At 46.1% G+C, this 11,012-nt stretch overlaps 1 protein-coding gene across 1 annotated transcript; it reads right to left on the bottom strand.

Moving 5' to 3' along the window:
- Window positions 1-1,273: 1,273 nt before the first annotated feature.
- On the bottom strand, window positions 1,274-5,789 carry LOC121937318 (epididymal secretory protein 4-like). Its single transcript, XM_042480429.1, has 6 exons — window positions 4,903-5,789; window positions 3,855-3,982; window positions 3,591-3,655; window positions 2,663-2,767; window positions 1,792-1,892; window positions 1,274-1,591 (listed from the first exon to the last, which is right to left on the bottom strand). The coding sequence occupies exons 1-6, from the start codon at window positions 5,008-5,010 to the stop codon at window positions 1,577-1,579; spliced, it is 522 nt and encodes a 173-aa protein (XP_042336363.1). The 5' UTR covers window positions 5,011-5,789; the 3' UTR covers window positions 1,274-1,576.
- Window positions 5,790-11,012: the final 5,223 nt, after the last annotated feature.

The raw sequence follows: 11,012 nt of genomic DNA, 5'->3' as shown, positions 1-11,012 counted from the left end.
GATGTAAATACTTATTTAAAAGAAGGAACCATCTCCTGGAGAAAAGCAAGAGTATAATACGTGAAGCACTGACCCTCTCTACTCTCTCATCCATCCAGCCTTAAGAGTGAGTGCAAAGAGTTACATCTGCTGGGATTTTGTAACTTCTTTGACATGCTTTAGATCCTTTGCTATGTGACCATAAATTTTACCCTCCACTTATTCACAGATCCTGGCAAAATCCATACTTTTGGCCCCAAACCTCGACTTAGACATGAGGTTGATTTATAGTGGAGTATCCAGGATACTCTGAGGGCCTGGAAATGCCATCCACGGTGAGCCTGATGGGATGAGCTTGTTCCCCCATAACTTTGCAATTCTGTGGGTTCCAACCTAAACTGGTCTTCCAGGAGCACATGAGTATGGCTGGGATACTACTAGTGGTGCCTTATGTACACTGAAGCTCCCTTCCAGAAGCAAGTGGACATTTTTACCAAAGGTCCACATTCAGTTCAAGTCTGCAGAATTGGAGTTGCACAGGCATTGACCTCAAGTCTGAAGGTGCCTTGTGCATGGATTGCATGTGGCAGATGGGCGAACATGCATGTTGGGTGGCACATGAGAGTGTGACTTACCCAAGGACAGCCATTGGGTTTCCACAGCTGAGCGGGGATTCGAACCCTGGTCCTAGCCCAACACTTGCACCACTTGCATACACCATGCTGGCTCTCATTGGCAATGTGTTCTTTAAAGGAGGATTTGGCACCATTACCGCCTCTTAGGCTGAGAGTGTGTGACTTGCACAAGCAAGTGGGAACTGGAAAGCGGAGTAAATCGGGCGCTGGGTTTTAGTGTGAACTTTAAAGTCTGCGTGCGCAGTGACGAACCCTTGCCTCGTTTGGATGAAGCTTTGGATTGTGCCTTCTCATCCCATCCATTGCCTTAGGACTTGAATGGTTTCCTTGGACATCATAGAAAGAGAGACATAGAGCTCTGTGCTACTGGCTGATTGGGGATGATGGGAATTGGAAGATATTAAAACCACCCAGGCATTTGCTTTGTGTTTTGAGGTGGAAGTAAATGGATAAATAACCACACAATTGCACAAAAGTGGTAATAATTGTATAGTGGCATTATGGCTAGATATTGCTTTATGAACTCTCTGCACTTGGACATCATTTCATTTCTGTAAATAACATCCAGTTCATGGGATGGATGGATGGATGGATGGATGGATGGATGGATGGATGGATGGATAGATAGATAAGACAAGCAAATGAAGAAAGGATTTCCATCTGGCTTCAAATATTTTATTCGCCTTAGGATCGATAAGAGGCAGAATATAATCGATGCAATATAATTGATGGAATTGGTGGTGATCTATTTTTCTCCCCGATTGTTATTCAACAGATTTGAAAAGTTGTGGAGGATAAAAATAAATGGGAGGAAGGACCAGATGAACTGCAAAGATTTGGGGGTGTTTTTATTGTGGTTTGTTTTGTGTTGGGTTTTCTTCTTCTTGATGCTTTTGGCGAAGAGCGAGGAGCGTTTCCCAGTTATTATTCTCCCAATTCTGGGAAATGCTCCGAAGCTGGATTCAACACCAAGATTCCTGCGGAAAGGAAAGGAAAAGGATCGTTGTATCAGAAAAGACACAACTAGGCAAAGCAAGATGGGGCAACACAATTTGTTGTTATGTGCCTTGAGGCATTGCATCCCGAAGCAGGGCTTGGGGGTTTCCAGACCTTCCACTATTTTGGATGGAGATGCTCCATTAACCCAGTTGTCCTCCAAAATGGTTTCCTATGGTACCTGTTTGGAGAAGTAGACGATCCGGTTAGTAGGGAAGTCGAGGCATTTGATGTAATATTCAAACTTGGCCTTCACTTCGTCGGAGACGTCTTCATGCCTGCCTTCGGTGCAAAATTGTGGCAAAGAAAGAGAGAAGGACGGAGAGTTAGACTCACCGAATACAGAATTTGGGCTCATTTCTCTTTTGCAAGGCTAAGACACAGGGATGGAGGAGGCATGGGACGCAGGGCAGGTTCACACAAACCATCATGACCTCCACATTTTGCAAATGGAGACCAAGATGAAGGAGAGTCAAGACTGGAGAAGGTGCATCCGTTTGCTTTTGCCTGAGCCAACAGGGAAGAGCAGGATTCAGTCCCTTCAAAATGCTGTCCTTTTAAAAGCAAATAATTCTGTCCTTTTGAAAGCAATTAAAAGGAAGCCATTTCAAGGAGGTATGGCCATCAGTCCCTTCCTCTTTCCCCCGCTGAGTTAATGGATTGCAAGCGAATGTTGCATTTTGAGCTCATTTTGCAAAGAGGAGGAAGAAGAGAGAGAATCCGGGATGTTTTAAAAGCAGCGGAGAAAGTGGGATTGCAGAGGATTAAAGCAAAGCCAAATTAGGACATTGGACGTTGATGATGACAGATGATCAATGATGATGATTTATAGCCCCGTGCAAATGTTAAAATTATAATCAAACTACCACTAGAATTAAAAGGAAGCAGTTTAAAGGAAGTATGGCCACCATTCCCACTCTCACCCTTCCACCCCTTTTCCCCTGCAGACTTTGGGTAAGTCCATTTGTGACTGCAGCTCCCAGAATCCCCCAGCAAGTGCTGGGAGTTGCAGTCCCCCAAACGGAGCCAGTTTCACCGTCCCCGGCGCTTACTGTAGAGGTTGAGAGTGTTGACTAAGTCTGTTTCGGTGCCCAGGATGCAGAAGCTGTCGTAATCGGTCTCGATGATGGTGATGGTGTTCCTCTGGGTCCCTGTATCTGGACCAGAAACAAACATCCATATTAATATTAATATCCAGATTACTGTACAAAGTCCCAGTTGCTGCACATACAAAAATGTGTGTCTGTAAAAATGGGCTGGGCCTCCAAATCCAATTCTTCAGACACGTATTTCCAAGAAAATTCTCATTGCAATCTGGTAAAACATATTATTTGCAAGGAATTATTTGCACCCCCCTAAATGCCTAGTTTAGTGACCCATTATGCAGGACAGGGATTGCAAATTAGATCAGTTGGTGTTTGCATTGCTAAGGCTGCATCCACATTGCATAAATTATCCATCATCATTGTAAGGAACCGCCATGGCTCCTTGCAATGGGATTCTGGGAATTGTAGTTTTGTGAGGCAGCCAGCCTTTTCTGTCTGTGAGCTCTGGAGCCACAAGAAACTATACATCCCATAGAGCCATGGCAGCTAAAATGGTGTCAGACTGGGTGGTTTCTGCAGTCTGGATGCAGCCTAAGACAGTGACTTTTCACAAAATCCCATTGCATGGAGCCACGGCAGTTAAAGTGGTGTCAAACTGGGTTCTTTTTTCCGTCTGGATGCACAAAATACCATTGCAAGGAGTCATGGTGGTTAGATGCAGCCCATTCCCAAAGCAACCACTGAGTAATAACATGGACATCCTTGCTTTAGTAAAAAGGAGTTAAACACACTCTTTGCAAATGTTCAAAAGACCGTTTCCCTTTTGGAAGAGAAACCCAAGGCCCCATTATTTTCCCATTCAAAAGCCATCAAGAAGAGCAACCATCCTCTTCCCCAAATACAAAGACCGAAAGCCAAACGCAGACCCACTTACCCCGAATGTACTTTCCAGGCTTCTCTCCTACGAGTAAATTGAATTGTATTTTGGCACAACTGTCCCTGCAAAGCAAAGACAGTGACGTTGCAACACACACACACACAAATCGCCTTGAAAAGTTGCAAGGGCATCCAACACCCACAAAAAGCAGTGATACTTTTATTGGGACAAACACAGTAACCCCAAATCAATAATGCATCGAGGATTGAATAGATCCAAAGGGAAGGAAGGCCCACATCCATAGGGCGAGCTGAAACTTACTCGGGCTTTTCCACTGTGATGCCCAGCTCTCCGCTTTCCTCCAGCTCCACCGTAACGAGGTGGCTGTACGTGTTCTTTACTCCACCTCCTTTCACGCTTATGCCGATGGTGTACCATTTCCCAACAAACTTGAAAAGAGAGGAGAGTTTGTTATGATGCAGAGAGGCCATCCTCCTTTAGGGACCTGCCTGGTTCTTCTGGGATCTTCTGGAGAGGACCTTCCTCTCTCTGTCCTAACACTTCCATCACTGGGACGTTTAGTAGGAAAGGACAAGGTCTTCTCGGTGGTGGCTCCCAAGACCTGGAAATCCCTTTCCAGGGAGAGTCTGTCCTTGCTTTGTGCAAATAGGTGAAGACCTTTATGTTCTGAAGACTGATTATTTGGACCGGACAACCCTTGTACAAGGTGTTGAGTGTTCTACTTATTGTTTTGCGGTGCTCTTCTTGTGGCAACTTTATGAAATTCATGATTGCTGCTGTTGTTGTTGTGTGCCTTCCATCCTGACTTATGGAGACCCTAAAGTAAGCCAGCATGGCATAAGAATTTGAGTGTTGAACTATGACTCTGGAGACTAGGGTTCAATTCTCAGCTTGGCCATGAAACCCATTGGGTGACCTTAAGCAAGTCATACTCTCTCAGCCTTGGAGGAAAGCAATGGCAAACCTCCTCAGAGCAATCTTGCCAAGGAAACCCTATGATAGGGTCTCCACAAGTTTGGAACCAAGACACACAACAACAACAACAACAACAACAACAACAACAACTACTACTACTACTACCATCAGGCTTCCAAGGAGAGCTTGTTCCACATTTGGGGTCCCAAAACTCAGAAGGGCCTGATGGTTTCCAATGCAATTTACTGACCTCAGTGAAGGACCCCAAAGAAACAGCCCTCCATCCTCAGGTTGAACCCTAAAGGTTGAACCCTAGGAGTCAAAAATGCATCTCTGCTTCCAAATCCCAAATCCTGTTCCTGGGAAAGTCAAGGGGGATTTATGCCTCTTTGGTTGGGGATCCTGGCCCCCAAGGACCCTTCCCCTTTCTTACCTTGTCAGCCTTAAACTGAGGTTGGGTGAGGAAGGCAGATGCGATGCGAAGAAAACCAAATCCAAGCAGCGCATGGCTCCAGCGCACGCTGTTCATCGTTGCAAACATCTGCAGGTGTTTCGTGACGGTCAGCGAGGAGGCCCTCCGCTGCCACCCCTCTTTATAACCTCCCTTTTATAGCCTTCCCCAAAGTTCATGCAAGTGCCTCCGTCCCGTGTTTGGAAATTCAATTCCTGGGGGTTGCAAGAAGGAGGAGAGAAACAGGATTGCTTTGAGAAGCCGTTTGTTCCATCTCCTCTGGAACATGCTGCCTTCTGAGGGAACTCCGAGGACATCTTCCAGATCAGATATGTTCCCTCTTGCAAAAGGCGTCATGATGGACAGAGGTTCAGTGTGAGACCCAGCGCCAAGTTTTTATCTGGGCTGCGATCAAAAGCTCCTAAGAGACTTTGGACATGGGACGATCTGGACCACATCAAAGACTTGCTCCAAGTATTTTTGGGAGCATCCAAACACTGGTTGCCAAATACAATCTAGGTCCCACTTTTGTCCCCAATTCGGTCCCAAAGCAGCTAAAAACACCGGTTAAAATTGCAAAAACATATACGTGGTTCAAAAGATACTGAATTTTAGACACAACAAGGGAATCCTAACCAGGGAGCCCATGGACCAGGACTTTACTATTTGCCATTTCTACTACCTCCAACAATGGAAAAACATGTTTAAAAATAATAATACTGGGACCGCATTTGGCTTGCTTTTCCTAAAAACAGCACCGAAATGTTTTCCAAATGCTGCCAGCCACAGATGCTGGCGAAGTGTCAGCAATGGATTCTTCTAGAGCAGGGGTAGGCAACCTTTTTGAGCCGGGGGCCGGGTTGCTGTCCCTCAGACAACTGGGGGGCCGAAGCCAAAAAAAATAAATAATTATTTTTTTTAAAAATAAATAAATAAATAAATAAACCGGGACAAATGTAGGACAAAAAATTCAAGTGGAGGACACTTTTTTAAAAATATGGAGGACATGCTAAAAAATTTGCTGATTTTTAAAAAAATGTTAATATAAATGCATGTTTTGGACGCTTCTATAGACAATTGCCCCCCTTGCCCGCCGCTTGCTCCCCTTGCCTGCCGGTTGCCCCCCCTTGCCCGCCTCCTCCTGATAGGCCAAAGGCTCCGGCGGCAATTGGCGGCAGGACTGGGCTGGGGCCGGTCCCAAGGCCTTGCCGGGCCACATCCGGCCTGTGGGCCGCAGTTTGCCTACCCCTGTTCTAGAGCATGGCCACATGGCCTGAAAAACCCAAAGAAAACAATTAGAGAACTGCAAGACTGAAAGTGTCCTCTGCCTGACGAAAGGGGCTTCTGGCCTCGCTAAGGATGGAGACAACCTAAATCATGTTTTCTGGACTTCAAGGTGCTTCGTCTCCCAGCATCCGCATGGCCTTTGCCTGCATAGATATGCTGCATGTCATCTTCATTCAGACCTACTAGACAAAAATGCAAAATGCAGACCAGTCACACTGTCGTATTTTAATGCCTTTGTTTGATGAATTCCCCATAACTGGTTTCAGTGTTTTGTTATTTTAGCTTGCCCTGCTATGGCTTTTGAGGCGTTGTGACTCTCCGTTGGAAATGGAGACGCTTCTTCTGTGAAGGACCAGAATGAGTTAATGGATGCCCAGGAGGAATATATTATTGAAATATGCCTTGGGCTGCCTCCCCCTTTTCTCCCTCCGAAAGTTGGTGGGAAGCCCAGGGAGTGGGGCCAGATCCCAAAATACCTCCTTGGCCTCGGTGCCAAAGGGCCATGATGGTCACATTGTGTCCCGGAGGAGTCCTTTTAGATCAGGAAGGCCAGGGAGACAAGGCCTTCTGCGCCTAAAGACTTGGCATTCCCTTCCTCCCCATTTTGGATGCTCCCTCCATATAACAGCCCAAACCCAAGAGATTTGCTCAGAGGAACCTGGAGGGAAGGAAGAGAAGCGGAGAGATCTGCACCTGTCTCCGTGGCCTTTCCAGAGACGTCTCTGGTGGATTGTGGCCACAATGAGGAGGACCCTGGGGCTGAGCATCCTCTGGGTGTTTGCAGCCAACCTTTGCGCTGCTGCTAAGATTCCTGTGAAGCCGCTTTTTAAGTCCACGGGGGTAATGCCAAGGAGGGTCTCTGAATTGGGGCGGGTGGGAATATAAAATGCTATAAAGGGCAACGGAGGGCAGGGTGCAAATTGCCAAACACTAAAGAGCACATGTTTTTTAGAAATATGATGAGCCCTTGATCTATCTGCTGGGGTTCAGCTCCAGGACCCTCCATGGATACCAAGATCCCTCCATGCTCAGGTCCCATTAGATACAGCAGAGCAGTGCAATGGTGACCCTTGTCTAAAATGATAAAGACCTTGGATTTGGGTGAAGGTGGTGGTGGACCTCCAGGTCTTCTTGGACTGCAGCTCCCAGCCTTCATCGCTTGTGGCTACACTGGGGAGGGGGCTGAGGAGACCTGTAATCTCAACGTCGGGAGGGTGGCATAACTCCCGCATCTGGTTTAGACTTACATCATTAGCTATGAAGGATAGACCTCCAATGTAGGAGGGAAGTGTGACCCACTTAACTGAGTCCTCCCTTAGTCTGGGGTCCAGGGGTGAAACGTGGTTTCTGGGCGACTCCAGGTTCTTCCAGTTCTTACCCTTCAAGTTGGACCTCTTCTAACCAGAGGACTCTCCTTAGATAAGCCTTCGGAGGGAGGATGATCCTCTGTAAATTAGGACACGGGACCCCCTGCTCCCCCAAAGGGCCACTAAAAGAGGGTCTGCCTTGGCCTTAGGGTGTTCCATGTGGGATGGCGCTCCACCTGACAAAGCTATGCTCCCTCTTCCAGCTTCTGGGGACGTGGTATCCCATTGCGCTGGTCACGAACTATCGAGACCAGGAGCACCTTTTGGCCATGCAAAGGGTCATCTCGTCCAGGCCGCCACATGACTTGACCGTTGAGTTTACCTACATTGGGTAAGTGCCTTTGTCTGGCTTCCGCAGTTTCCTTCCTTTGGGGAAGCACCAAGGAAGGTTTGTCTTGTCCTCTTTGGGAACCACATTCTGACCATGTCCTTCCTTCCTTCCCTCCTCTCTCCCTTTTCCTTTCTTCTTTCTTCCCCTTCCTTTCCCTTTATTTTTGGAAGACCCCAGCCTAAGTCTTCCTAGCTCTGGGCTGAAGAAAGCCCACTTTCGGCTCCCAAAAGGCGACCCGAAAGCCTTTCCATTTGGGCCAAGCGTGGTCTTTGATAAAGAAAATCTTATCATTTGTTTCTTTGCAGTGAAAACGAGTGCGATATCGAATCTGCTGAATTTCGTCACACTGAGACTCCGGGTCGGTTCACCACTGAGAGTAAGTATGGGATATTCCCCTCCCTTTAGATTTCGACATCGCTGCCTTGATCTCTACCTGTTTCCTGTGATACCGAAAACTAAGCAGGGTCAGATTTGGACAGTCCTTGGCTGGGAGACTATTGAGAGGAGAGATCAGGGATCTCCAAGTCAGGCGAGAATAAATCCCAAATCTATTTGGTTTTTCTGTATTACGTCCATTTTAGTTTTGGGGATACATAGGAAGAAGGTCTGCTTGCTTGTTCTTCTGGGTCATTTATGGTTCTCTTTCCATTTACATTTCAAGGTTACAACCCTCAACTCGACGGCTACAAGGTTAGCTTCGTGGACACAAACTATAAGAAATACAACATTTTCCACATCGAAAAGGAGGGGAAGAGCATCCTCTTTCTGGACGGTACGTTTTCATGGATGGTGTTTTGGGTTGCGCAGAATGAAGCGGCCAAATCTGGGGATTTAAAGATCCTGACAAATTCCCCTCAAAACAGCAGCAGCAACACCGACCCCTTGAACCTTCTCCTCCAAGAACCGTCAAATTCTCCCATTTCATCTATGGGTCCGGCACGGTTTCCCCCGTTGGCAGTGAGGAACACTAATAGTCTTTCCCTAGTTCCTTAGATGCTTTCATTCCTGGCTTCAATCCAGTTGCCATTCCCAATGAGAAGCCAGCCATGGCATCAAGGGGAACATGGTTTCATGTCAGTTTGGTTGATCCCAACTCCTTCTCTGTTTCTACAGCCAGAAGTGACAGAGTTTCGCCTGAAATAAGAAAGAGGTTCAAGAAATGGGCCCATGCTTTGGGATTCGCATTGGGGAAGATCACCGACATACCCCAAAATGGTAAGAGGAGATGGTGCTGTGGGTCCCTACTCCTTCCTGATCTGATGATGCAAATAAGAGATGCCTGTCTTAGAGGTTTATGGTTTGTGCAGAAGCAGAGTCATGTGGACGGTGGCATCCCAAATGCATGGCGCATGGTGTGTGCAGGGGCTCTCTGTGCTTTGGATACAGAGAGTTGCATGTCCCATGGTGCAGTGCATGTGCTTGCATGTAATTGGTTGCACATTGAGTCCCACAATCCACTTGCGGGGTGGCATTGCGCATCCATTGGTGACCTGACCATGACCTGAACCCAAAGGAGATCTTCCTGCAATAATTTATCTCTCTTTCCTTCCACAGATTTCTGCTTTCTGGATAAAACATTATGGTAGTCTATATACAAGATTACTGTCGTCTATATAAAACAAGCGCAGAAAGAGAGCTTCTGGTGGAAGGGAGGTCTTCCTAGAGTCCAAAATCCTTTTGCAAAGAGGCCATGATTGGCAATCCTCCTGGGATCCCTTGCTCTCGCCTTCGCCTTCGCCTTCGCTCCAACCTCTAGCAACCTCCTCTGAGGATTTTCCTTGGCAAGATTCATTCTTCAGAGGAGGTTTACAACTGCTGCCTTCCTTTGATGCTGAGAGAATGTGACTTGTGGGATTTCAGGGCCGACAGGGGATTCGAACCCTGGTCCCCCAGAGTCCTACTGCAGCCTTCAAACCACAACACCATGCGCAATCCTCGCCCTTGTATTCCATATTGTCTATCCGTATCAAACCATCAAGAGTGTTGCATGGAGAATGGAAAGATCTCTCTCAGCTCTGGAAGTATAATACTGTAAATATAATTTACTCATATTGTTATTATTATTATTGTTATTATTATTTCAGTTACATGATCATAACAGATAAGTTCTTTAAACTTATTCAAAATCAAGGATAGCCGTATCTTAATTCAGCTTATCTTTAGAGTATCTTGTCGTTCAAAATCACATGAATAAAATTTTAACATACAAAAGAATAAATATAATTTGCAATGAATGTGTTTTTGTGGCATTCTGGGAAACGTTGTCCAAAGAGGAATTAATGGAGCAAAGGCCTCTTCTTACATCTAATAAATTGATTCAGAAACTGCATCTTCTGTTTCTTGAATTCCTGATGGTGCATTTTAAAGTCCGTCCAAAGAGTTGGGAAAATGAGCATCTTGCCAAAAGGTGCCTCTGTCTGGAACATTATTTAAGACACATCCTCCATAGCAATGCCTCTTCATCCTCTTGGTCACCATCCACCAAAAACAAGGGAATCACAGAATTGCAAGGGGTTCCTCCAAAGGCAATCCAGCCCAGTCCCTTGCTAGGGCAGAGGCCCATAGCTACAACAGCCCTGGCAGGTGAGCCACCCAGCCTCCCTTTAAATGCCTCTGACATTGAAGAACCCAACATCTCCCAAGGTAGTCTGCTCCAATGCCAAAAGTAAGAACGATCCTAACACATTATTTTTAATAGCCTAAAGATGTTGAAAGGTATTGTATCAGTTTCATAACTGACCAAATGTTACTGAATGGTATTTTGGATCAATGATAGTTATGATCCTAGCAAGAATCGGTGTTCCATGCTCCAAGCAAAGCTCCCCTCTTGTGTTCCTATCGATGGTGATTTTATTCAAAGGTTTTGTCGTCAGTCCATTGGGAATTTCTTCCAGAGATTATACCTGAAAGTAATAACAGTAATCATCATCATCATCATCATCATAGTCATCATCACTATCACCATCTCCTCCTTCTCTTCTCCTCCCCCAGAGAGTATAATCATAAAACCTGATAATGCTTTTGCTTTTCTGTCCTGCCTTTCCTCCAATGCCTCTCCTCTGCTCCACTCTTGATGCTCATGGATCCATGTGACAGTTGCACAAAAC

The sequence above is a fragment of the Sceloporus undulatus genome, chromosome 7 (assembly GCF_019175285.1).
Source record: "Sceloporus undulatus isolate JIND9_A2432 ecotype Alabama chromosome 7, SceUnd_v1.1, whole genome shotgun sequence".
Lineage (NCBI taxonomy): Eukaryota > Metazoa > Chordata > Lepidosauria > Squamata > Phrynosomatidae > Sceloporus > Sceloporus undulatus.
This window is presented reverse-complemented; position numbering and strand designations above follow the sequence as displayed.

Bases quoted from the DNA above. Each gene is read 5' to 3' on its own strand.
- LOC121937318 (XM_042480429.1), bottom strand. From the start codon at position 5,010: ATGTTTGCAACGATGAACAGCGTGCGCTGGAGCCATGCGCTGCTTGGA. The intron at 3,656-3,854 runs GTAAGTTTCAGC...TTTGCTTTGCAG, and splicing joins ATCACAGTGGAAAAGCCCGA to GGACAGTTGTGCCAAAATAC. The intron at 2,768-3,590 runs GTAAGTGGGTCT...TTTCTGGTCCAG, and splicing joins GCCTGGAAAGTACATTCGGG to ATACAGGGACCCAGAGGAAC.